The following is a 25,757-nucleotide window of genomic DNA, read 5'->3' as shown; positions in this document are numbered from 1 at the left end:
TCCAAGAGGGGTTTCGCGGTTCTCCAACCTTTGTAATCCCTTTTGAGCTCCTCAACGTTCTCTGGGGTTAGCAGTGTGGCATTGAGCTTCCATGTCCCCCTGCCAACCCGCTGGTCATCCTGTAAGTGACAGTCGGCCAGTAAGAGGCAGTGGTCGGAGAAGAACACTGGCTTGACATCGGTGGATCTGACCGTGACACCACAGGACACAAACAGGAAGTCAATCCTAGAACGGGCAGACCTGTCCGATCTTGACCAGGTGTATCCTGGCTGCACTCCGGTCTGCAGGAAGACGTCGTGCCGCTTGGCATCTTTTACTGTTTCTATTAGGAATCTGGAAGTAGCGTCCAGTTTGCTGTCGTCACTGCTGGATCGTCCAGTTGCATCGATGATGCAGTTGAAGTCACCGACTAGGATGACCGGCCTGGACGTCACCAGCAGCAGTGGGAGCTGCTGGAAGATGCACAGCCGTTCGCTGCATTGAACCGGGGCGTACACATTGATCAACCGGAGCAGAGCATTTTTGTACATTACATCTATGAGGAGGCGACCACCCACCACCACCTTAACTTCGGAGATGAAGTTACTTCCCCGCAGCAGAATACTCAGGCCGGAGGAACAGGAATCGTTGCCCCCTGACCAGATCGATGGCCCGTGGGCCCAACATCGTAACCATTGCCTGTAGGTGCTGAGGTGTGGTATTCCACACTCCTGCAGAAACAGTAGGTCGGCTTTGACCTTAGAAAGGTAGTCCAAGGTTGAAACACATCGTATAGTGGATTTACTGCTATGCACGTTAATTGAAGCAATCTAAATACCCATTTTTTTAAGTTAGTTTTTGCTTCCCATACCATTTGTCCTTGCTATTCCCAGTCCTTGGGTATGCAGGAACATACCATAGTGTACACAAGCTGTTTCACATTCATTGGGCTCACGAACCCCTCCTGGTTTCTCATTCAGGGTTTGTTTCGCTGGGGAGATATCAGGGTGGGGGGGGGGGGGTTCTTGTAAGCAGCAAGGATTGGGCTGTCCTCTGCTGTTCCCCTCTGTTCCTCCTTGAAAATATCACAGCTCCCGGCTTCCCGGAGCTGGAGTGCGCCAGACATGTTGCTCTCGGTGTCCCGGAGCTGGGATGCGCTGGGCATGTCGCTAGGTGCAGTGCTTTGGGTTTGAGGCACGCTGGGCCCATCACAGCTTCCAGTGTCCGGGGGCGGGGGGCTTTATCTTCCAGCTCCTTTGAGTTCTGCTGCTGCTTTTGCAGGTGCCGTTGTTCCGGCACCTCCTCGTCCAGTGAGGAGGAGCTGCTGTAGTCTCTGTCAGACGTTAGCCTCCTCTTGCCATTGGTTTGGGTGGTGGCCTGTTCTGCTTTTGGAGGTTTTTTCTTTGTGGTTTTCCTTTTTACCACTTGCCACTGGCCTGTTTGTCCTTCTGCCTCCTCCTCCATTGATTCTGTCTGTGGAGGAGGAGTTTCCGGGCACAGGGTAGGTGTTGGGTCGCTGGTTTCAGCTGCCTCCACTTCTCCTCCTCAGATAGACTTTCCTCGCTGCGGAGAGGATTGCTTGTCTCCTTCCCAGCACCAGACGCATTTGTCTTGGATCTTGCCGCCTGAGCATAACTGAGGCGGCGTTTGGGGCAGGTTTTGTAGAGGTGACCTGCCTCACCGCACAGGTTGCAACACTTACTCTGCTTACAGTCCATGGTCTAATGGCCTTCCTTCCTGCAGTTCTTGCAGACGACTGTACTGCAGTTAGCTGCCACGTGACCAGATTTGCCACAGGTGCGACAAACTCTGGGTTGCCCAGTGTAGACCAAGAAGCCTTGACTTCCCCCGATAGTGAAGCTAGAGGGAGAGTGGATGATGGCTCCGTTGGCATCGACCTTCAAGGTCACCTTGACCTGCCGCTTGCTGGTCCAAATCGCAAATGGGTCCTTGACATCAATGCTGCTGCCGGCCACCTTGACGTACCTGGTGAGGAAGGTGAGTACATCCACGACAGGAACATGGGGGTTGTAGAGGTGAATTGTCACCACCTGGTCATGTTGTGACGGCAGCGTGAAGAGTGGCTCTGCTTTGAGGAATGGACAGCGGCGCCAGGTTTCCCTTCTCCTTGAACATCTTCAGGAACTTGGTGCATCCCGCCACATTCTTGAACGTCATGTCGAAATATCCAGGCAAGTGGGAAGTATTCAATCAAACTCCTGACTTATGCCATGTTGAGGGTGGAAAAGCTGTGGGGAACCAGGAGGTGAGTAATTCACCACAATACCGTGCCTCTTCCCTGCTCTTGTAGCCATAATATTTACCTGGCTGGTTTAGTTAAGTTTATGGTCAGTGGTCACCCCCAGGAAGTTGATGGGCTTTTGCTTTATCGTGGTATTGAGATGTCTAGTCAGCAAGCTATGACATAAGTATAGCTGTTGATTTGAGTGGCAGGTTATAATATCACTTATTAAAGTGTTGCTCTGAATTACTGTTATAATGTGTTTTAGTAGTGTGCGGTAGTCGAGTAATCAGTAGCGTTTATTTTATTGTAAGTGAGTTTGCTAGTAAGGTCACCCAATATATAGCAGGAATTTTACATAAATCTCATCTGTAACTGGTTTGCAACAGTTCTTCACCATAATATCCCAAAATCTAGTAAACTGCTAGTTCTGTTTTTCTTCTTTCCAGTGGTCTAAGTCATTGTGTCCAGAATATTCTTTGCAAAAGATGCAAGTTTTCCAGTTTCTTATATATGTTGAAATTAAGTAATCCAGAGAATAACTGGTTTTGGCTGAAAATGTGAATTTAGGCTTGTGTAATGTGTTATATCAAATTTATATCTAAGTTACTTTCTTCCTCATATTAGAGCATCATGTACAGAATTAGAGACGATTGGGAATGAGCAATAAGGTTCTGATCCACAAAATCATTAAGGAACTTGAGTGGTTTATTGATTATAAATTGCATTATTGGATTGTTCTGTTGGTATGGAGGATTTAAGAGGTTATTGTAGATGATCGACACATTTTAGTGTCTCGTGTCATACAGAAGGATCAAATGTATACAATCTTGACTTGGAATGAGATGCAAAGCTGTGGTTCACTGAGTAGTTCCAATGAGAAACATTCTAGCTTTGTATATTTCAACAGAACTGAGACTAAAATACTGTCTGACTAAATTTAAACTTATTTTTAGTTAATATTATCTGACACGTGTGCTGAAGGCCATAGAAATAACAACTAAAACGAGAATAAATTGTGACATGGCCTCAAGGTACATGACATCAGTGACTGGTACTAAAGTAATACTTTTTTTGATGCAATTCTGAGAGTGCAGCTGTATACAATGAGATTATTGGGTGGTTCTGAAGCAGAATTAAATGTCTAGAACAGTGAATACTCTGGAGTGATCTTGAGGCACAGGTGTGTATATTTGAAAACATGATTGTACTCAACTGAAGTGCCACACCACTGTTAAGTAGCTTACCGAGATTTAAATGGGTTTGAAATCCAGCATATCGAGGATCTGTGCCGTTTCCGACCCCACAGAATTTATGTCCAAATATATGATCTGGACTATGGCGTACAAGGCACAGCCTCAACATTTGCCGATGGCATTAAAATAGGGTTAGCTGTGACGAGGACTGTAAGTGACTTCAGGCCACTTGGCTGAATTTATATTAACAAAAAAGTACAGGGGAGAACTGAAAAAGGAAATAGGGGCAAAGAGAGTGTGAGAGAATAGATTAGCAGGTAACATAAAAGGAAACCAAAAGTCTTTTATAAACATAGTGAAAGGGTAGGGATGATTAGGGGCCAAAAAAGGAGATACATTTGTGAGGCAGAGCACGTGGCTAAGGTACCTGAGACGAGGATGCTGGCAATGTCACAATAAAGGAGGTGGTAGAGAAACTGTTTTGGATTAAAAATATGAGGTACTAAAAAGATTCACAGTGCTCAAACTCGAAAAGTCACCCAATCCTGCATCCTAGGTTGCCTGTGGAAGTAAGGGTGGAAATTATGGCGGTGCTGGCCATAATTTTCTAATCTTCCTTCAAAGAATGGGAGAGGGATAAACCTGCCAGCTACAGGCCAGTCAGCCTAATATTAGTGGCGAGAAAACTTTGAGACAATGATCTAGGACAAAATTAATTGGCACTTGGAAAAGTATGGGCTAATAAATGAAAGCGAGCATGGATTTGTTGAAGGCAAATAGCGTTGATGAATTTGAGCTCTTTTGAAGTAGCGGCGAGAGTTGGTGAGTGTCATGTGGTTGATGTGTTAAGGGACTTTCAAAAGGTTTTTGACAAAGTACCACAAAATAGATTTGTTAGCAAAATTGAAGTGCATGGAATTAAAGGAGAAGTGGCTGTATGAATATGAAATTGGTAAGGGACAGAGAGCAGAAAAGTGGTGAATGATTGTTTTTTCAGACTGGAGGGAAGTGTGCAGCAGTGTCTCCTTATGGGTCATTTTTGGGACCACTGCTCTTTTTGAGATTAATAGGAACATAGGAGCAGAAGTAGGCCATTCAGCCCTTGAGCCTGCTTTGCTATTTGATAAGGTCATGGCTGCTCTATTTGTGGTCTCAGTTCCACTAACCTGACAGTCCCCATTCTAATTCTAATTCTAATTAGTGTAGGTCAGATGGTTTCACAGGTCGGCGCAACATCGAGGGCCGAAGGGCCTGTACTGCGCTGCAATGTTCTAATTCTAATAACCCTTGACTCCCTTGTTTATCAAAAATCTACCTAACTCTGCCTTGAATAAATTCAGTGACCCAGCCTTCACTGTTTTCTGGGGAAGAGAATTCCACAGACTAACGACCCTCAGAGAAAAAGTTTCTCCTCATCTCAGTTTTAAAAGGGAGACCTCTTATTCTTAAATACTGTCCCCTAGTTCTAGTCTCCCCCACCAGAGGAAACATCCTCCCAGTTTCCAGGACTTGGGTATACAGGGCATAATTTCAAAGTTTGCAGATGGGGCTAAACTTGGAAATGTGGTGAACAATGAGGAGGACAGTATCAGACTTTAAAAGGACATAAGACAATGTGGTGAAATGGACAGATAGATGGCAGATGAAATTTAACTCTGGTGTGAAGTGATTCATTTTGATAAGCAAAATTTAAACTAATTGGTACAATTTTGAAGAGGGTGCAGGAACAGACCTGAAGGGTGTCTTTGTGGTAGGACAAGCTGAGAAGGCTATTTAAAAAAAGGCTTACTGAATCCTTCGCCTTATTAGTAAAGGCATAGAGTATGAAAGCAAGGGAGTTTGCTAAACTTTTATGAAACACTGGTTTGGTCCCAGCTGGAGTATTGTGTCTGATTCTGGACTTCAGGAAGGATGCGAATAGCCTTGGAGAGGGCGAGAGAAGATTTGCTAATGTGGCAGCAGGGTTGAAGGACTTTAATTACATAGAGTGTCTAGAGAAACTCGGTTCTCAGAGCAGCGGAAGTTTTCGGGAGATTTGATGGAGGTGTTCAAAATCATGAATAGTTTTATAGAATAAAGAGAACCCATTTCTTGCGGTAGATGGATTAATAATCAGAAAACACTGAATTCAAGTAATCGTCAAAAGAACCAAAGATGACATCAGGTGAAACATTTTTTTATGCAGTGATTTTTTATGATCTGGAATGCAGTGACTGAAAGGATGGTGGAAGCCGATTCAATCGTAATTTTCAAAAGCAAATTGGATAAATGCTTGGAGGAAAATTTGAAGGGCGATGGGGAAGGAGTAAGGCAGTGGGACTAATTAGGTAGCTCTTTCAAAGAGCCAGCACAATGGGCTGAATGCTGGACTGTGCTTTATCATTGTAAAATGTTCATGGATTGGACAACTGTCATATAATTTAATGCAGAGAAGACCTGAGGTGATAGATTTTTCTGTGGTTGGGGGGGGGGGGGTTGCGGGTGTCGAGTAAGCTGAGAAACTGTACAGTAAGTGGTGACATTAAAAAGGAGTAGAACAAAGACATAAGGTTTCAAATACCTAAATCTTTGAAAGCAAGAGAATCGGTTGTAAAAGCCATAAAAAGGCAAGGGATAAATGGTGGCAGAGTACAAAAGCAGAAAGGTAATGCTAAATCTGTACAAATCATTGGTTAAGCCACAGTTAGAGTGCTGTGTTCAGTTTTGAAGAGCCTACTTCATGAAGGATAGCAAGACAATGGAGAGCATACAGAAGAGATTTGCTCAAGATGATATGTGGGATGAGATGCTTTAGTAATGAGATATTAATGTCAGGAAAAACCACACCTGCCAAAATGAGACATTAATTTCGTCATATGGAACATTAATTTTAAACTGTTGCTGGACTGAAAGTGGCTTGCTTTAAAAGACCGCTGGAGGTATGACTGCTCGTCTTGCATTCTAAAAGACAATTGCCTGGAGAAGACAATGGGAGTACCTCCCCTAATTCAATTAGCCAGATGGATTTTGGATCAAGAAACATTGAATGTGTAAAAGCCAGCATTCCATTCCCCCAATGAGGGTGTCTAAGATTGAAAGAATCCACAAAACCTCACAGGAGAAGTTGTCCCAAATAAGGGGTTAGTCACATGACTAACCTGGCCAACTTGGAGTTTTGAATTGTGCTCACAGAACAGTTTTGAGGACAGACTGCAACTGAACTTCAGGAAGACAGCATTCCCTGTCTGTCTGTGTCTCTCTCTCAAAAGCACAGAAGTAACTCGAGCCCCAAGACAGAACACCAAAACAATTTTTAAAGTGTGCACTGGGCCCCAACGAGAACTGCAAGATTTAACTGCAATCAAAGACTCTACATCCAACTCAAAACGAGTAACTGAACTCCATATTACTTCAAACATCTTCCCTTTAATTTTTTCTCTTTGTCTCTATTTGCGTGTGTTTATCATGTATGCATGCTAGCGTGGGCGCGTCGCGCATTTCTAGTAGTTTCAACCAAATTAGTTTTCAGGTTAATAAACTTTCACCTTCTTTAAATCTAAGACAACCTGTCTGGTTGATTTCTTTGCCATTATAATTAGAGAGCGGTGAACAAGGATTTTCTGAGGGGAAGCTTAAAAAAAAGGTATTTTTAAAATTAAACCCTGTTGCAGCCAAACCAGGTAAAGGCTGAGGGGAGCCTTAGACCCCTGTCTCACCTGGTTGTAACATTAACTAAACCTGGGCTTTAACCAAAAATAATTAAAATAGAGGAGTTAAAAATTGAGGGATTTTGATGTCAAATTCAATTAACCATTTCTACTTCCATTGAATTTGATTAATTTAAGATCTTTTACTAAAAGAATAAAGGGACAAGTTGGAAATAGGGCTGTTAAGACGTGAAATATTCTACCAGAAAGTGATTGAGTCTATAATAATTATAATGGATAAACATTTTAAAAAGAAAAAAAGCAATATAGGGAAAGGAGGGGGATGAGACAAGACAACTGGTGTAAGCATGATGTGCTGAATGTAAAATTCTGTACCTAAGCATGAGGAAGGGCATGAAACTGGAGAAAAAATGTGTGCAGTAGGAATTGATCTAATTAATTCGTGGAAGTGCTGTTGATGGGTGTATGACGTAGAGTCTAAAGAACATTTACTGATGTAGGACCAGTATTGCTTATTTACTGTCCATAAACAGAACTGCTTATTGTGTTGATTTTCTTCTACAAACGTTGGAACAAATGGCAGTTCTTTTTTTAAAAAATTTTTTTGCTGGTTTGTACAATAATTTTCATCCCTGAACCCACACGCGACAAACTAATCGGTCTTTAAGACCCAGCAAAGGAAATTGGCAGGTTTGTGGTTGGACGTATGACAGGTTGCGCATTAGGACCCGGGGAGGGAGCGAGGCTTTCAGTCTGTTGTCTGACTGGATTGAAAATTCGCCATGAGTCTGTCGTTTTAGGCCTTGGTGTCAGTAGGATTGTTGTCACGTTTCTTTGAAGGAGAAGAAAATACGTACCTCGTATAGTGCAATTAGGTCTGTAAGAAATTAAGAAGGGGAGTTTTAATTTTGTGTTGCAGGCCAAGGGGAAGCGTTAATACTGAGCGGTGTGAGTTGAATGTGTTTGTGGTTAGTGGTGTTGACCCGACTCTTTCTCTCACTCTGTCTCATTGCAGCAAACCAAGATGGAGTACGAGTGGAAACCCGACGAGCAAGGGCTACAGCAGATCCTGCAGCTACTGAAAGAATCGCAGTCTCCAGATACGGCCATCCAGAGATCCGTTCAGCAAGTATCCTTTGCAAAGCGGCAACATCGGCAACTGGCCGGCCTGACTTGTTTTTCTTAAAATCGCTCATCGAAACGTGCTCGGCCGGGAAATGTTCATATTGTCGTGTTCGAGACGGGAGGATCAAGAATGAAGCCGTTTAGGGTTGTGCATAAGGCGGAGAGGCTGAGGAAGACACTTTTCCCTCCTTCGGAAACGTCTATTTTTTTTTCTAAATTGAAATATTTGTATGCGTCTTTTTTTCTTTAATTAGTTTCACTTGCATACTATGGATACAGTGCGCTACCAACAGGCTGAGCGTGAAGCCTGTGGCGTACGCAGTTTCACGGAACATTTTTAAATGGTGTTTTAACACGAATGGCATGCTTAACACAAAATCGCCATGCGCCTCACGTTGTACAAATTGGCTGATGGGGGAGGTGAATTTTATAATACGTTGCTTTAATTACTACGGAGACCTTTATTCATCCCATTTAAAAGATATATTTGCGTCTGTTTTGTGATTTGATAAACTGGTAAAATAACTTGAAAGCACAGCCTAATTTATATGCTATTTTATTTGAAGATCTGTACCATGTTCTGTTTCAAACGTGCTTAATTTTTGTAGCTTTTTAGTTGTAAAATATTTCCTTAGCCTTTTTTTTAAGAAACTGGAGCAACTTAATCAATATCCAGACTTCAATAATTACCTGATTTTTGTTCTGACAAAGTTAAAATCAGAAGGTAGGTGCATTTGCTGGTTTTCGTTGTGATTGATTAATCAATCAACTCTTTTTGTAACAAGTTATCGACTCCAATTTATATATCCTGATAGCTTATACCTAACAGATCCTAAACAATATAAAGAATGAAACTTGCAAGTGTCTATTTTCGAAACAGTTTTGCAGCATATTTGGGGCAATTTATAATCTCAGAATTTTAGATACATAATTTGTCAATTTTGGCACTAACTAACCATCATTTACCTCATCATCTCTCCTCCCTTGGTCTTCTGGGCTGTATGGATTTTGGCCATTAGTCAAAGTATCCTAATTTTAGAAAATGTTTGCATATCTGAGGAGTTTATTCAACCTTACTCATGATTTATGGGTAAATTTATTCAAAATTGAACTATAGGCTACTGAAATTAAGGAACAAAATTTCTAACAGACCCTCCATCATTGGATTCAGTAGTAAATTGTACTGAAATGCGTCTTCGGTTTTTTATTGAACATTAGAAGTGCAGTAAAGGAGAGTAGTGGCCTAAATTCACTTGGGCCACTTTAGATTTTGGCATACTTGTCAAGGCTAGCCTGACTGCCAATAACATTTCTGCCTTCGAGTCTACTCTCGTAGTGACTGTCAAATGATTCAACTTTAAATTCTGATCCGATGCAGCTTCAGCTATATTGAAAGCACTGGTAAAAGAAGGCATCCTTAGTTTAACTGTGCTTACTCAAATGTTAAAGATGGTTTTGCACTTGGTGATGTACCAAGTTGCTTGTGTATTTTAGATGTTAAAACTAGGAGAAGCAGTTTGGAAGCAGACATTTTGTGTTGCTCTTAACCCTGATGTGACATGAATAGGGAAAGCTGCTCAATGCTCACCATCCCATCTATATCACTGGAATGAAATTTCATGATGTGGCATCTGAAGTAGTGAAACACACAGTTCTGCTACCTCTGAAATTTGGTAGTTATAGGTGACTAAAATAGTATTTAGAATATTTAAGAACTTGCATTACTGTAGCAGCTTTCACATCCTTTGTGTTCAGAGTGCTTTAAAACCAGCAAATTATTGTTGAAGTGTAGTTACGTAGAAAATGAAGTAGTCAATTTGCACAGATGGCAGAGAGACAGATTATTAACAAAAGTACTGCAAATCTGAAATAAAAGCAGAAAATGCTGGAATCAGGCAGCATCTATGGAGAGGGGAATGGAGTTGGCATTTCGGGTCCATGACCTTTTATCAGAATTGGCTGATGACCAGTTAGTCTGTTTGGCTGGTGGTGGTTGAGGGATAAATGTTGGCCTGGACACAGGGAGAACACCTTGCTCTTTGAAAAGCCTCCATGGGGTCTTCTGCATTCTCTTGAATTGTATGACAGTTTATGAAACATATTTTCTTTATCTCTCTTGTCTAATAGATAAGTATGACACTTGCATGATTTTAAATTTGTCTAACTGGTAGCACTATGTTGTCATTTATATTAAAAATGAACCGTTGAAAATTTGCATTATATTGGCTTTCTGCCTTTCAAAAAAAAACCACACACAACATGCACTTCATTTTCTGGTGTTGCTATTATTTTACCAGATACCTTGTTTTTGTGTGAGTATGATTATATATTTTAATACCTATTCTGGTTGTAGAAATTAACTTGGGTTACTTTTCTTTCTTAGTGTTTATGTCTCAGATTGTGAGGTACTGTATTTTTTTTTAAACTGTTTTCAGAGTCTTGTCCATGAATTAAAAGCCTGTTTATCATTTAGGTTCTGTTATTTGTTTCCAATGCAGATGTGTTTTTGTTTTCCTTTGTGCAGTCAAAAGTTTAGTCAAAGCTAGGTATAGTTCCATTGGCTATTCTCAGTATCTCAGCGCACTGGCCATTATTCCCATATTAGCCTTAACAGTCAATGTTGGCATGCAATTTGACCACTATGTTTCACAGCCAAGCCCACTCACCCTTGACTGCGTTCTGAAATCTGAGAGGAATTTCCTGGAGTTTTTTTTGAATTGTCTGCTGGATTTCTGTCCATTTTACTTGTCCCTGGAGGTGAAGGTGGGCAAACAGTGTGGATGTCCTGTTGATTTATTGGGGTGGGTTTGACAGCCCTCATAGTCTTTTCTCACCTTTTTATATGTTCATGTGTGTGATGTTTCAGCAGGGTTTCTGGAAGCTGATCAGAAGCAGGGACACTGGAATTTTCCATCCTAGGCTGCTAAAGGCTAAATGTAGCTGCCCTGGTTGAGATCCACTGTTTCGGAAGACTAGAAATCAAACCAGTGATCTTCCTGGTCTGCAAAGCTCAGAACTTAGCTACTAACTGAATATACTTGCTTAACCAACAGGGATGCTGTGATTTAATTCAAATATATACTGAATTTGATTTTGAGAGCAATTCAATTTGTAAAATGGTTTTAAATAATAATAGTTAGACTAATATGAGCTGATTCTCGTCATGTGATTCATTCATTTATTTAACTCTGGGTATGCTTGTCTGCCAAGATGGATTGCTTGCAGATAGCTTCAGTTGATGTGAAGTGGCTTGATACCAACTTTAAAGAAAATACTGTTAAATGAAGTATAAATAACGTGAGCAATTTTTCATTTAACTTATAAACATACGAATTAGGAGCAGGAGTAGGCCGCGTGGCCCTTACAGCCTGCTCCGCCATTCAATGAGTTCATGTCTGAACTGATTACTCCACAGTTCCACCTACCCCCGTCTGCCTTAAAAACATTCAAAGACTCTGCTTCCACTGCCTTTTGAAGAAGAGAATTCCAAAGACTCGTGATCCTCTGAGAAAAAATTTCTCCTCATCTCTGTCTTAAATGGGCGATCCCTTATTTTTAAACAGTGACCCCTAGTTCTCGATTCTCCCACAAGGGAAACATCTTTTCCACCTTCATCCTGTCAAGACTCCTCAGAATCTTTCAACCAAGTTGCCTCTTACTCATCTAGATACAAGCCTACCCTGTCCAATCTTTCCTCGTGAGACAGCCCTCCCATTCCAGGTATGAGTCTCGTAAACCTCTGTACTGCCTCCAACACATTTACATCCTTCCTTAAATAAGGAGACCAGTACTGTACACAGTACTCCAGATGTGGTCTCACCAATGCCCTGTATAGCTGAAGCATAGCCTTCCTACTTTTGTATTCAATTCCCCTCACGATAAATGATAACATTCTATTAGCTTTCCTACTGAGTCACCTGCTCATGATTTAATTGTGATTTAAGAGTAGGGAGTTGACTTAACATACTATTAATGCTGAGTATGTACTGACTCAATTTTCTCTGTGTCTGCCTTTGTAATTTGTTCTGTTCTACTGCAAACATCCAAAAATGAACATAAATGGAGGAAACAAGATAAATGTTATCTGTTGCATAATTTTTTTAATGTCAAAGTCCTGATGGTGAGATTTATGTTTTTAATATAATGTTGGGGGTGTTTGTAAGAATTGAGGGCAGACCTGATGCGATACTGCTTAGGAGCCTTGTTGGCTGACAGACAACTTTGCAATTTAAAAACAAGGTCACAGGACTGAAACGTTAACTGTTTCTTTCTCCACTTCTCTCCACAGGCGCTGCCAGACCTGCGGAGTATTTCTAGCATTTTCTGTTTTTATTTCAGATTTCCAGCAGCCGCAGTATTTTAGACAAGTCTTTTGGTCCTCCTCCTAAATGTTTGGCAATAGTGTGTGATAAATTAGGTTTTTCTGTGAACTATCCCTAGCATCTGAATTACTAACAATTTATATTTTTAAAAGGTACTTGGAGAGAGAATTTTTTCTAAATGTTGTTGGGAGGGTTGTTCTTCAAATACTTGTAACAGGATATTCCTTAATTATGGCATTAATAGAAAGGCACTGTCTAATAGAAGTCCAATTCACATTGAAGGCTGTCCTCATCCTTTCTCCCAGCGTCTTAACTAGTTTTCCAAAGATGAGTTGCACAAAAAAGGACCTGACTTCCATGTCTAAGAAATGGTCATTGGTGTACTCTGGGACCCTACATGCGCAGTCAGTTTAATTTACAGACTGTTTAAAAATGATTCAACTCATTTACAAATTTAGTACAAGTTACTACAGTCCAAACACCACTTCACTTCACAATGCATTGATGATGCTCCCCTTTTTTTAAATAAAGGTTGACATAAATTCAACTGAAGCTTGTAAGCGAGATTCTTGTTTGCCAACTGGTTTGGATTGTACATTTTATAGTGGTATCTGGAGTGAATCCAGTCAGCTTAGTTCATGCATTAGTGCAAAGTCTGTAGCGCAGACATAAATTCATTGAATCCAGTCATGCCTAATTAGAGCAGGAGTACCACGCAACATACCAGCTCACTTTGCTTGGAGATGTGTGGGGGCACTGAGATTCATTTTAGATTAAACTGGGCATTTGTTTGCATTGTTGAAACCAATAATAAACAGACATGCTGGAAATGCACAATAGCTGTGAAGAGAAGAGCGTGGATAATATTTTGGTTGTACACTCTTGGTTAGAACTGAAACTGAGTGAATGTTTTATATTTCAATATTGTAGTGGCATGAGATATTTATTGCTATGTTTGCTTCAAATTTTGAATCAGGTTTATTATATGCTTGAGAAATGTAAATTAACTAGCATAATGAAGGGTTCATTATTGACTGTTACTGTTACGACCGAGGTGGGAGTAACGCACTGTCAGTTCAGTCTCATTACTCCACAGGTCACAGCATATTATTAAAGCTTTCCCACCTACTGGAAATTTAGCCAAATTAAACACTTTATTAACACCCCCCAAGAATAAAACAGACCAAACCAGGTTTAAACAACAACAAATTAACTATTCATAAACTAAATCTTAAACGCTGTTGAGATAAACCTATGTCTAAAAGACTTTATAACTTATTTCTCCTAACCTTCATGCACACATGCATTCAAAAACCAACGGTTGACCGGTTTAAAAAATGATGTTTAAAAATTAGAGCTGTTCCTTAGGAATAAATAAATATCTGGGTTGAAAGTCTTTTTGGGTTACGTTCCCAGTTTGGTGAGCTGTCCCAGAGCCGAACAGTCAGATGCCACTCGAAGTCCCCAGGCAAATTTGACGAACAATCTTCAATGGATAGGCATTCAAATCACTTCGGTTGCAGCAGGTGTCGCACAGCTCTTTAAACAAGGAGTAAAGCAACAGGTCTATTTGGTCTTTTAAATTGGCAGTCTATCAGTAGAAACTTTAGTGAGAATTACAGAACTCCCAGAAACACAAAGGCAATGGAAAGTCACTCCTGAGGCAAATACTTTTTAGAGATTGGAAATAAAAAGGAATTTGCTGCCTCCAGCGATACAAAGATTTCCTTTCCAGGACTTTTCCCTCCTTTAGGCAATACACAGCCTATAGATCAATGTAGCTTTTTCTGCTAAGCGAGAGATATCCTCCTTTCAGTGATCACGCTTTGCTGGTCTCCAGATCAAACTGGTTCTTGCCAGTCTTTACCCACAGTCAGCTGATAAAATACAGCAGGTGGCCCCCTCTCTCCTGCTGTTGCCTAGGGAACAGACTTGCTGCTGGCACACTGTGTCCAGAGAATCTTAAAAGCTTCTCTCTGCCTTAAAGGTACACAGCCCCCCTTAGTTTTTAAACTGAGGGAAAAAAAACTACACTCCCATGGTATTACTATTCATTTAATGAATGCACTTTGGTTCCATTTTTAAGTGAATTCATAGTAAACGGAAAGTATAAAATACCAATGTATAAAGTTGAACACAAACCCTTTTTTTGTTATAATGGTCCTTGTTACTTTGTTGTTCATAAATTTGGATATAAAGAATTCCTGAGAAAGATTGATAGAAGCATGTAAATACAAAATCACTATTACCTGTTAGGTCATGGATGATTTAAAAAGTGTAATTAAAGTGCATCTTGCTTAACAAATCTACTGGAATGTTTTGAGGATGTAACTAGTAGAATAGATAAGGGAGAACCAGTGGATGTGGTGTATTTGGATTTTCAGAAGGCTTTTGATAAGGTCCCAGATAAGAGGCTAGTGTGCAAAATTAAAGCACATGGGATTGGGGGTAATATACTGGCATGGATTGGCAATTGGTGGATAGACCGGAAACAGGGAGTAGGAATAAACGGGTGGCAGGCTGTGACTAGTGGGGTATTGTAGGGATCAGTGCTTCGACCCCAGCTATTCACAATATATATTAATGACTTGGGTGAGGGAACTAAATGTAACCTTTCCAAGTTTGCAGATGACACAAAACTGGGGGGGGGGGCTGTGAGGAGGATGCAAAGAGGCTCCAGTATGATTTGGACAAGGTGGATGAGTGGACAAATGCATGGCAGATGCAGTATAACGTGGATAAATGTGAGGTTATCCACTTTGGTTGTAAAAACAGGAAGGAAGATTATTATCTGAATGATGTTAGATTGGGAAAGGAGGAGGTGCAACGAGACCTGGGTGTCCTTGTACACCAGTCGCTGAAAGCAAGCAATAAGGTGCAGCAAGCAGTTAGGAAGGTGAATGGTATATTGGCCTTCATTGCAAGAGGATTCGAGTACAGGAGCAAGGATGTCACTGCAGTTATACAGGGCCTTGGTGAGACCGCATCTGTAGTATTGTGAGCGGTTTTGGTCTCCTTGTATGAGGAAGGGTGTTTTTTCCATGGAGGGAGTGCAAAGAAGATTTACTAGGCTGATTCCTGGGATGCCAGGATTGACGTATGAGGAGAGATTGGGTCGACTCGGCCTATATTCACTGGAGTTTAGAAGAACAAGGGGGGGATTTCATAGAAAATTATAAAATTCTAACTGGACTAGACAGGCTCGATACAGGGAGGATGTTCCCGATGGCTGGGGAGTCCAGAACCAGGGGTCACAGTCTCAGGATACAGGGTATGCCATTTAGAACTGAGATGAGGAGAAATTTCTTCGCTCAGAGGGTGGTGAACCTGTGGAATGCTCTACCGCAAGTCATTAAATATATTCAGGAAGGAGGTAGATATATTAATGCCAAAGGGATCAAGGGATATGGGGAGAAAGTGGGAACAGTACTGCTGATCAGTATGATCTTTTTTGAATGGCAGAGCAGGGCCGAATGGCCTACTGCTGCTCCTATTTTCTATTTTTTTTTTTATGCATCAGAACTTTAGCTGCTTTGAGAACTGCAGCGTATGTGAATTTTGGAGATTTTTAAAATTTTTCTTGGGTTAGTTTCACAATGCATTGTAACTATAGATAGGCTACAATTTTACAAATAATCCCCAATCAGTTCAAAATTGGTTGGCAGTTTAGTGTATTTCTGTACTATACCACTGACCAACAGACTTGCATTTAAAATATTTTAACATTTGCTGGCTGATTCTGGATAGAGTTTCAAATTTTAGTGCAACTTGGTATGGTTGGGACCCTACATGCATCACTAGTTCAGCCAACAATTATAATTGAGCTTGCAAGCAGATAGCCCAGAAGTCCTAGTTCATTAAAAGTTGGAGAAAAAGGAAAGATCAGTATATTTTTCCTTCTAATGAATGACAATTTAAAATATTCTAATTTGGAAAGTTCCAGCTTGAGAACCATTTGAAATCTTATTTATTTAAAGGGCACTTACACTGAAGTGGACAATCCCTTTATGACTAGTTTTGTTCATATCTGAGATAAGTACAGCAACTTCACGGCATTCAACGTATTTGAATAGGAACCAGATGGTGAGATGCCATTTTCAGGAAGTCTTTGAAGGAATGTTGCATCTTAGACAGCAAGGTCCAGATTTCCGCATTTAACTATTTGTGCGTGGTCGGCAGACATCGTTGTCCGATTTCCGTGTAAATCATGTTTTTTATTTGTTCATGGGATGTGGGCATCACAGGCTAGTACAGCATTTGGTGCCCATTCCTAATTGCCCTTGAACTGAGTGGCTTGCTAGGCCATTTCAGAGGTCATTTAAGAATTAACCACACATTGGGTCACATGTAGGCCAGACCAAGTGAAGATGGCAGATTTCCTTCCCTGAAGGACAATCGTGAACCAGATGGGTTTTTACAACAATCGACATTGATTTCATGGTCGCCATTAGACTTAGATTTTAATTCAAATTGCAGTGGTGGGATTCAAACCCATGTCCCCATGGATCTGGCAATAGATTTGGGTCTGGATTACTAGTCAAGTGACACTACCAGTACGCCAGGGTCTCCCCTAAATGGTGAGCCCTTTCAGATTTACTACAGCGAAATCCAGCCCAATATTTATTAAAACAGCATCATATTTTGCTTTCTTTCAAAAAAACAATAATGGGGAAGTTGTGGGAAAGAAATGTCTGTTACTTAAAGCTGCGCACTTCTAATCTAAAGCTTAATATCACATGCAGTTTTTGCCAAGTTCTCTGACCGAGAAAAGTGTTTAAAATCTGTTTGACTTTAAACTTATAATTTACTTAACGTCTAGCTGTTTGTTGTAAAGGGCACTGCTTCACCTTAACAGAAAAATGTCTTGTGCATTACATAATAGAAAACTTATTTTATGAAATTGCATATTGCTTGACTACCAAAGCCAATGCCATGAGATTCATTAAGTCTACATCACTATCCTATTGAAACTTAAGACCCTGCAATTTTTGAGTTTTGTGATGCAACAGCTCTTAAACTCTAAATGATACAAGGCTTTGTTTACTTAAATATTGCAACCTTCAAGTGACATATTTCTGTGTTATCAGCAGATTAATACATTGCGCATTGCATGATATGGCCCCACTGATCTTATAAAATGGTACACCGTTCAGCCTCATGGGCGGTGTCATGGAAGATTTGATAGTATATCAACTTAGTATTCTCTTTTGTAAGAAAATAAATTTGTTTGTAGAAAAGCTGATAGGTAGAAGTTAGCCATGCCATCTGAAGAACAGATGAGTAATACAGATCAAATACATTACATCTGATTTGCTATTTTAACAGTAAGGAAAAATGTATAGTGGACAAGTTGAGCTGCACAGGTTTATAGGATGGTATGCTCCAAATATCTTTGATTTTATTTTTATTTGTTGCAAAACCTTAAGTAGCTGGGAAAACATTTTTTGGCTAATTTTTTCCCACCTTTTTTTCCTCACAGCAAGCATTAGGAATAAAATAGGAACATAGGAAATAGGAGCTGGAGTAGGCCATTCAGCCCTGCGAGCCCGCTCTTCCATTCAACTAGATCATGGCTGATCATCTATCTCAACGCCATTTAAGATATCCCCATATCCCTTGATATCTCTAATATCCAGAAATCTATTGATCTCTGTCTTGAATATACTCAATGACTAAACCTCCACAGGATGTGCATTAAGATCAGTTGTACAGTCGTTTGATTTTTTTTAAAATGTTTATCATTGTCTATGGAAAAACTATTTTAATAGATCCATGCATAAATTGTTTGTGACACTGCTTTTGGTATTTGAACTTGGTTCCTGTGTACAATAGAAAGGGAAACCTATAGGAGGACTTCTGTTGTCTGGAGCAATACCCCAATAAGTCTATAGTTGCTTTTATATCCTTTGGCCATGAATTCTCATAGTGTGGGTCTCTGCAACTGCTAGCCACGTTGAAGTGAAATTGCAGGGTCTTGAGTTTTTTAACCTGGCAGCAAGTAAGACCTGAATATCGCTGGTTCTACCAAATGAATTGGGGCTGTTAAACTAGTTGGGCAAGTGGCAGCGAGCTTTAGTGGTGATGTGCCGTCACAGTGTGTTGTAGGTTAGAACACCATTACAAAGCTAAATATGGGAGAGTGCTTCAATTAGCTTTCTTTTCTAAGACATGGACTGCAATGTAAAAGCAACAAAAACCTTTTGGAAAGGGGGCAAAATTTGATGGAGAAAAGGAGGGAAAATCTATAAATACTGCATGCTCTGTTGCTTATTCTTTTGACAGCTCCACACTATTTCTACAAGATCCTTCTATCTTGCACCCTTCATAAAGTCCAGGTGCTCCAAAATAAAGTTGACAAATTGACTGCTTTCTGACTAATCCACCAGCTCTGTCCTCTGTGCTCTGCATGGCTGTCAGTCTTGCAGTGTATTTAAATGTAGAAGCTTTGTCTTTAAATTTCTTACTGGCCTTGCTCACCTAATCTCTGCAGTCTCTTCCAGTCTTGTGCATCTCCTCCTGCATCCTTCAGTCTTGTAACTTTGACTTTTTGTGCATGTTGTAGGCTCCAGGAAAACAAAATGGGTTCATGGGTACCTATTTGGGACCTTTTCCCTATTACATATTAGAATTTTTTTTTTGCATTTTTCCCTTCTTATCTGTAACCCAAAAAGAGTCCAGTTAGGACCAGTTCATGGAGTGTGCACTGTGTGGCTTATTGCCACAGTAAGTCAGTGCATTTGTCCACTGAACAATTGGAGTACTCTTAAATCTTTCTTTTAAATGGGCAGTTGCAGACATTAAATTACAAATTGATTTGTTTGCTACTTGTGTAAAATTACTGCCTTGCTCTAAACTTCAATTTTGCAGATTTTAATACAGCACATCACTTTATTTCCCGTTACTTGGATTGTGTATTTGTCCTGTAGGTGTGTTGGAGTAGCTCCAGTTTAATGCAATTAGTTTAACGTAGTATGCTTTCTGTTCATTTTTTAAAGATGGAGTTGGAATCATTCTAGATAGTGGATTAATAGAGAGAGGTTTTGATGCGTTGACGTATAATCAAACAACTGTGTAGACCAGCCAAATGGAAATTCACTTCAGGACCTCTTAAAATAGTTATGTCAAAGTTGAAATAAAAACAAGAAATGCTGGAAATACTCAGCCAGTCTGGCCGCATCTGTGGAGAGAGAAGCAGCGTTAACGTTTAAGGTCAGTGACCCTTCTTCAGAACTGGCAGATATAAAAATGTAAAAGATTTTTAAGCAAGTAAAGCGGGGGTGGGGCAAGAGATAACAAAAGAGAAGGTGTTGATAGGACAAGGTCACAGAATAGCTGACCAGAAGGTCATGGAGCAAAGGCAAACAATATGTTAATGGTGTACTGAAAGACAGCATTAGTACAGAAAGGGTGTTAGTGGACTGAAAATTGAACAACCACACGTACACAGTGGCGCAGTGGTTAGCACCGCAGCCTCACAGCTCCAGCGACCCAGGTTCAATTCTGGGTACTGCTTGTGTGGAGTTTGCAAGTTCTCCCTGTGACCGCGTGGGTTTTCGCCGGGTGTTCCGGTTTCCTCCCACAGCCAAAGACTTGCAGGTTGGTAGGTAAATTGGCCATTATAAATTGCCCCTAGTATAGATAGGTGGTAGGGGAATATAGGAAAGGCGGGGATGTGGCAGGAATATGGGATTAGTGTAGGATTAGTATAAATGGGTGGTCGATGGTTGGCACAGACTCGGGCTGAAGGGCCTGTTTCAGTGCTGTATCTCTAAATAAATAAAATTTAAAAAAAATGAAAAGGCACAGTGGAAACAAACTGAATAAACTAAAATAAAATAAACACAAGAAATAAAAGAAAAAATAACTAAAAATAAAAGTAAAATGGGGGGGTCCATCATGCTCTGAAATGATTGAACTCAATGTTCAGTCCGGTAGGTTGTAGTGTGCCTAATTGGTAGATGAGATGCTGTTCCTCGAGCTTGTGTTGATGTTCACTGGAACACTGCAGTAATCCCAGGACAGAGATGTGAGCAGGGGTGTGTGTTGAAATGGCCAGCAACCGGAAGTTCGGGGCCATGCTTTTGGACTGAGCAGAGGTGTTCCGCAAAGCGGTCACCCAGTCTGCGTTTGGCCTCCCCGATGTAGAGGAGACCGCATTGTGAGCAGCGAATACAGTGTACTACATTGCATGTTTGTGCTTGTGGCTGTTCAGCTTTAAGTCCATTAACACCTTATCTGTACTAATGCTTTGTCCATCAGCACATCATTAACATATTATTTGCCTTTGCTCCATGACCACAGCTACTCTGTGACTTTGCCCCATCAACACCTCGTTTGTTATCTCTTGCCCCACCCCTGCTTTACTTGCTTAAAATCTTTTACATTTATTATATCTGCCAGTTCTGAAGAAGGGTCACTGACCTGAAACGTTAACTCTGCTTCTCTCTCCACAGATGCGGCCAGACCTGCTGAGTATTTCCAGAATTTCTTGTTTTTATTTCAGATTTCCAGCATCTGCAGTATTTTGCTTTTATGTCAAAGTTGATTTGTTTGTCCCCACAAATTGGTTTTCAAGTTCCACAGAAATTTTATATTGAGTTTATTAAAATCTCAATTTATGATTGCGCCTCAGGTTTCTTTTAAACAATGCATTTGGAGATGATACAGTTACAAGTTATAGCTCCAGAACATGACAGATTTATTGATCGTGATCTACGTATGGTATCATTGGCAAAATTCTGTCTGAGTAGAGCATGTTAAAATACCTGTTTTCAATGCATTCTGTTGATCTGAATTTATTTTGTAGAAACTGTACATATTGAAAATGAACCTTTTTCAGGTCCCAAAATAATGCAAGATTCAAATTTCTCCCGAAACTGGAAACTTAAAAAAAAATCTAGGATTTTAATATTTTTAATTTCAAGATTCTTGTATCTTTTGCCCCTGCCCCCAACCACCAAGGTACAGATTCTTAGTGGAGTACTGCTACTCCTTTTCTCACTGTGATCCTTGGTGATGAGCATTGACAGACTATTAGACTGGCCAGTTGATTCTATCCTTATCTGGCATCGGTATGTGTTTTTTCCAACTTGGGTTGTTGGGTAACAATCGAGTGAATCCTGAATGATTGATTTTTTTTTCCCCCTCCTCCCCTATCTCTGGTCAGGGCAATTAGTTATAATCTCAGAATAGAATCACTAGAATAGTACGGCACAGAGGAGGCCATTTGACCCGTCGGATCCATGCTGGTTCTCCAAGAGCAATTTAGTTAGTCCCATTCCCTCGCCCTTTCCCTCTAGCCCTGCAATTTGTTTCTCTTCAGATGCTTATACAATTCCCTTCTGGAAAGCACAATCGACTCTAATTCTACCACCGTCTCAGGCAGTGCATTCCAGATCCTAACCACACGCTGTGTTGGAAAAAAAAAGTTTTTCCTCATGTCACCTTTGGTTCTTCTGTTAATCACGTTAAATCTTTGTCCTCTGGTTCGCGACCCCTCTGCCAATTTCTTTTATATACTGTCTAGACCCTTCGTGATTTTGAACACCTCTCAAATCTCTTCTCAACCTTCTCTTCTCAAAGGAGAACAACCCCAGCTGCTAAATCTATCTATGGAACTGAAGTTCCTCATCCCTAGAACCATTCTCTCAAATCTTTTCTGCAACGCCTCTAAATCATTAGTAACATTTTTTTTTTTAAATTCTCATCAGGGAAGATAGCATTTTCAAACCAATATTTTATTGACTAAATGCATAACACGGAACTGAGAAAGCAAAATAACGTACTTCCAAAAAATTAATTTTTTTTGTGCAACGAAAGCTGGGACAATCTTAAATTGAAATTCATTTTTACTGGCACAGAAGCTGGCAGCATTTACCATAAGCCTAAGTGACAGTTTCAAGTTTCTTTCCTTTCATCTTTTGAATTGTCATCTCAGCAACTTGATTTAGTTTTCCAACTCTCTTGTTTCCCCTCACCTGGTGCTCCAGAGCTTTTGCTGCAGGTAGCAGCTTGCAGCTGCAAACACCATCTCTGGGTTCTAGCTTCCAATGTTTCTTTGCTCTCTCCAGTTCATCTCCCTTGACAGTTGTTAACCCTTATATCACCATATTGTATGCAATAGTGGGCTGCGTAAGCCAGTTTATATCCAACTGCCTTAAGTTTAATTTTCACACATACCTGTGTCATCCCATACTTCAAGAGTGACATTTGCTGTCACCCTGTATTAATCCAATCACATCTTGCGTCCCTGGGGCCCCTAATTTCTACCCGAGACGACTTTTCTAATAAGTGTACCTGCTGTTTTTGTTTTCAGTGATGAAGTGTTCCCGCCGTAACCCATAAGCCATAAGGTTTCCTATCGTGTTGCAACGCTTGGTGCCTTTTAATGCATTTAGATAGAGTTGATCTTTAATTCTTATCAAATACAACAACCAGTTTGAAGCTGCTGGCTGGCTCGCCAATTTGTAGTGAATTTAATCTTTTAATCAGGATTGACTGCAACCAGTATGGTGGGTATGTTGCGTTTAATCAGAGTTTAATACAGGAAATAACACTAGTTATTCAGCAGAAACATACGACCGTGGCAAGTAGCAAGTACCAGTTCAGATTGGGCATGACGACTGGCATGCGCAAACAGCTCTCTCCTTTTCTACTTCTTAATGCTCCAAGTCGTCTTGACTTCTCAAACCACTCAGGAGTGTTGGACTGGAGTCTTCCTTGCGAGTTCTCCACTGCTTAACTGTACTGAGGTCTCCCAAAGTCTCCCACTTTGTACGCTTTTTCAGGGGTGGACCTGGATGGATTATTGACTCGGCCGTTTCGCCCTATAAGGATTTACCTTATTTTGAAATACCCTATAAAACGTCGAGTTCTTAGTCAAAACTTTAGGTTGAAAGGCACGCCTTCAATGTCATTGCCATTAGCTTCTTGAGCCTTTGCACATACTCTTGCTTCATCCTTTCCTTATCGTATCTCAAGCTGCTCATCTATACCAACTCCATCCTCCCCTGAAACTTTCCATCTCCAATGTCAAACTAACACCCAAAAGTTTCATTATCTGTGTTTGTCTTATCACCATTGATTTATGTTTAAGGCTGCTCGGAAGGTCTGTTAGCTAGTGTTCATCACGGCCATTCGATTCAGCTGTTGCTATTTATCATCAAACTGTTGAACCATGAAGTGACTTGCTAAAATAAGTTCCATTCCACTGCCACGCACTAATTTTTTTATATTCGTTTGGGGGATGTGGGTGTCGCTGGCTAGGCCAGCATTTATTGCCCATCCCTAATCATCCTTGAGAAGGTGTTGGTGAGCTCCCTTCTTGACTGCTGCAGTCCTTGGGGTGTAGGTACACCAACAGTGCTGTTAGGAAGGGAGTTCCACAATCTTGACCAGCGACAGTGAAGGAACGGTGATATAGTTCCAAGTCACAATGCTGTATGACTTGGAGGGGAACTTGCAGGTGGTGGTGTTGCCATACATCTGCTGCCCTTGTCCTTCGAGGTGGTAGAGGTTGCCGGTTTGGAGAGTGCTGTCAAAGGAGCCTTGGTGCGTTGCCTCTTGTAGATGGTACACACTTCTCCAACTGTGCATCGGTGAAGGTGGTAGATGGGGTGCCACTTAAGTGGGTTGCTTTGTCCTGGATAGTGTTGAGCTTCTTGAGTGTTGTTGGAGCAAGTGGAGAGTATTCCATCACACTCCTGACTTGTGCCTTGCAGTTGATGGACAGGCACTGGGGAGGCTGGTTACTCACCACAGAATTTCCAGCTTCTGACCTGCTCTTGTAGCCACAGCAATTATGTGGCTGGTCCAGTTCAGTTTCTGGTCAATGGCAACCCCCAGGCTGTTGGTCGGGGATTCAGCGATAGTAATGCCATTGAACGTCAAGGGTGCTGGTAAGCTGTCTCTCTTATTTGAGATGGTCATTGCCTGGCACTTGGTGGTGCGAATGTTACTTGCACTTATCAGCCCATGCCTGAATGTTGTCCGGGTCTTGCTACACATGGACACGGACTGCTTCAGTATCTGAGGAGTCGCGAACGGTTCTGAGCATTGTGCAGTCATCAGCAAACATCCCCACTTCTGGTTGGTTGCCCGCCTCCCGCTTTGCCTGTTAAAACTTGAAAGGGCAGGTTCGAGGTAGGTTGAGTTCGGGTTTGAGATTTTAAAAAGTTTTACATTCCTCTTGACCCAAATTGAATCGTCTGTATCTGAAAGAGATAGAGGAAGTGGGATGGGAACCTGTATTTTTTTTTAAACTTCAAGTAAATGTAAAAGGATATTCTGTTCTGAGTATCCAACTGACCTGACTTCAGGCATAGAATGCAGTCCAGTTGAACCATTTTAACAGCAGGCCCCACTAGGCCCACAGCCTCTGGCCTGTCAAAGAATCCAGACTCAAATTTGTGTGCTTTTGTTAAATTAAGAAAAAATTGGGCCCTTGTAGGCCAAGAGAAGCTGGAGTGCCCCTCTTAACCCTACAAAGAAGCACTTCCTGCACCCACAGATTTGTTTCTGTACCTCTCAGATGGTAAGATTTTAAATGGAGTAAAGGAGCAGAGGGACCTCCAGGAGAAAATACAAAGTTATGAAAGGTGGCAGTGCACGTGGGTGTAAAACAAAAAGGAATTTTTGGTTTTGTTCCTAAGGGTGTTGAATTCAAAAGCAATGAGTTAATATTGAACTCTCAAGACCTTTTACGTGGTACCTTATCAAACGCTTCCCCAAAGTCCATATAAACATCCACTGCAATCCCTTCATCAACCTTCTCCGTTACTTCATCAAAAAATTCAATTAGATCAGTCAAGCATGATCTGCCTTTTACAAATCCATGCTGGTTATCCTTAATTTACTTGAACCTCTCCAATTTTGTTTTGATTTTTCTCCCCAATTATTGTTTGTAAAACCTTACCCACCACTGATAAACTAACTGGCCTGTAGTTGCTAGGACTGTCCTTACACCCTTGAATATGGGTGTCACATTTGCCACTGTCCAATCTTCTGGCATCTCTCCTGATCTCCACCCTCACTTCCTTTAGCAAGCTGGGATGCAAGCCATCCGGGCCAGGTGATTTATCTACCTTAAGCATAGCCAGCCCTTTTAGTACCTCCCCCTCTCAATTTTTACTCTATCCATTGCCTCTACTCTCTCCGTTTCTACCGATATTTTGTCCGATTCCACTTTCGTAGTGAACACTAATACAAAATACTCACTACGTATATTAGCTTTGCCCTGCACCTCTAA

The 25,757-nt window shown here is 41.0% G+C and overlaps 1 protein-coding gene across 4 annotated transcripts in view; it reads left to right on the top strand.

The window, feature by feature from the left end:
- The window catches only part of tnpo1 (transportin 1), a 206,288-nt gene that overhangs the window by 42,481 nt on the left and 138,050 nt on the right, over positions 1-25,757 (top strand). For 3 of the 4 annotated variants that reach the window (XM_068029557.1, XM_068029559.1, XM_068029560.1), the window contains exons 2-3: positions 8,080-8,193; positions 8,838-8,913. In XM_068029557.1, the coding sequence (XP_067885658.1) occupies positions 8,080-8,193; positions 8,838-8,913 (190 nt within the window). Of the gene's footprint in view, positions 1-7,788; positions 7,940-8,079; positions 8,194-8,837; positions 8,914-25,757 lie in introns of those variants that run through there. The other variant, XM_068029558.1, reaches the window with a different exon arrangement.

The sequence above is a fragment of the Heterodontus francisci genome, chromosome 4 (assembly GCF_036365525.1).
Source record: "Heterodontus francisci isolate sHetFra1 chromosome 4, sHetFra1.hap1, whole genome shotgun sequence".
Classification (NCBI taxonomy): Eukaryota; Metazoa; Chordata; class Chondrichthyes; order Heterodontiformes; family Heterodontidae; genus Heterodontus; species Heterodontus francisci.
This window is presented reverse-complemented; position numbering and strand designations above follow the sequence as displayed.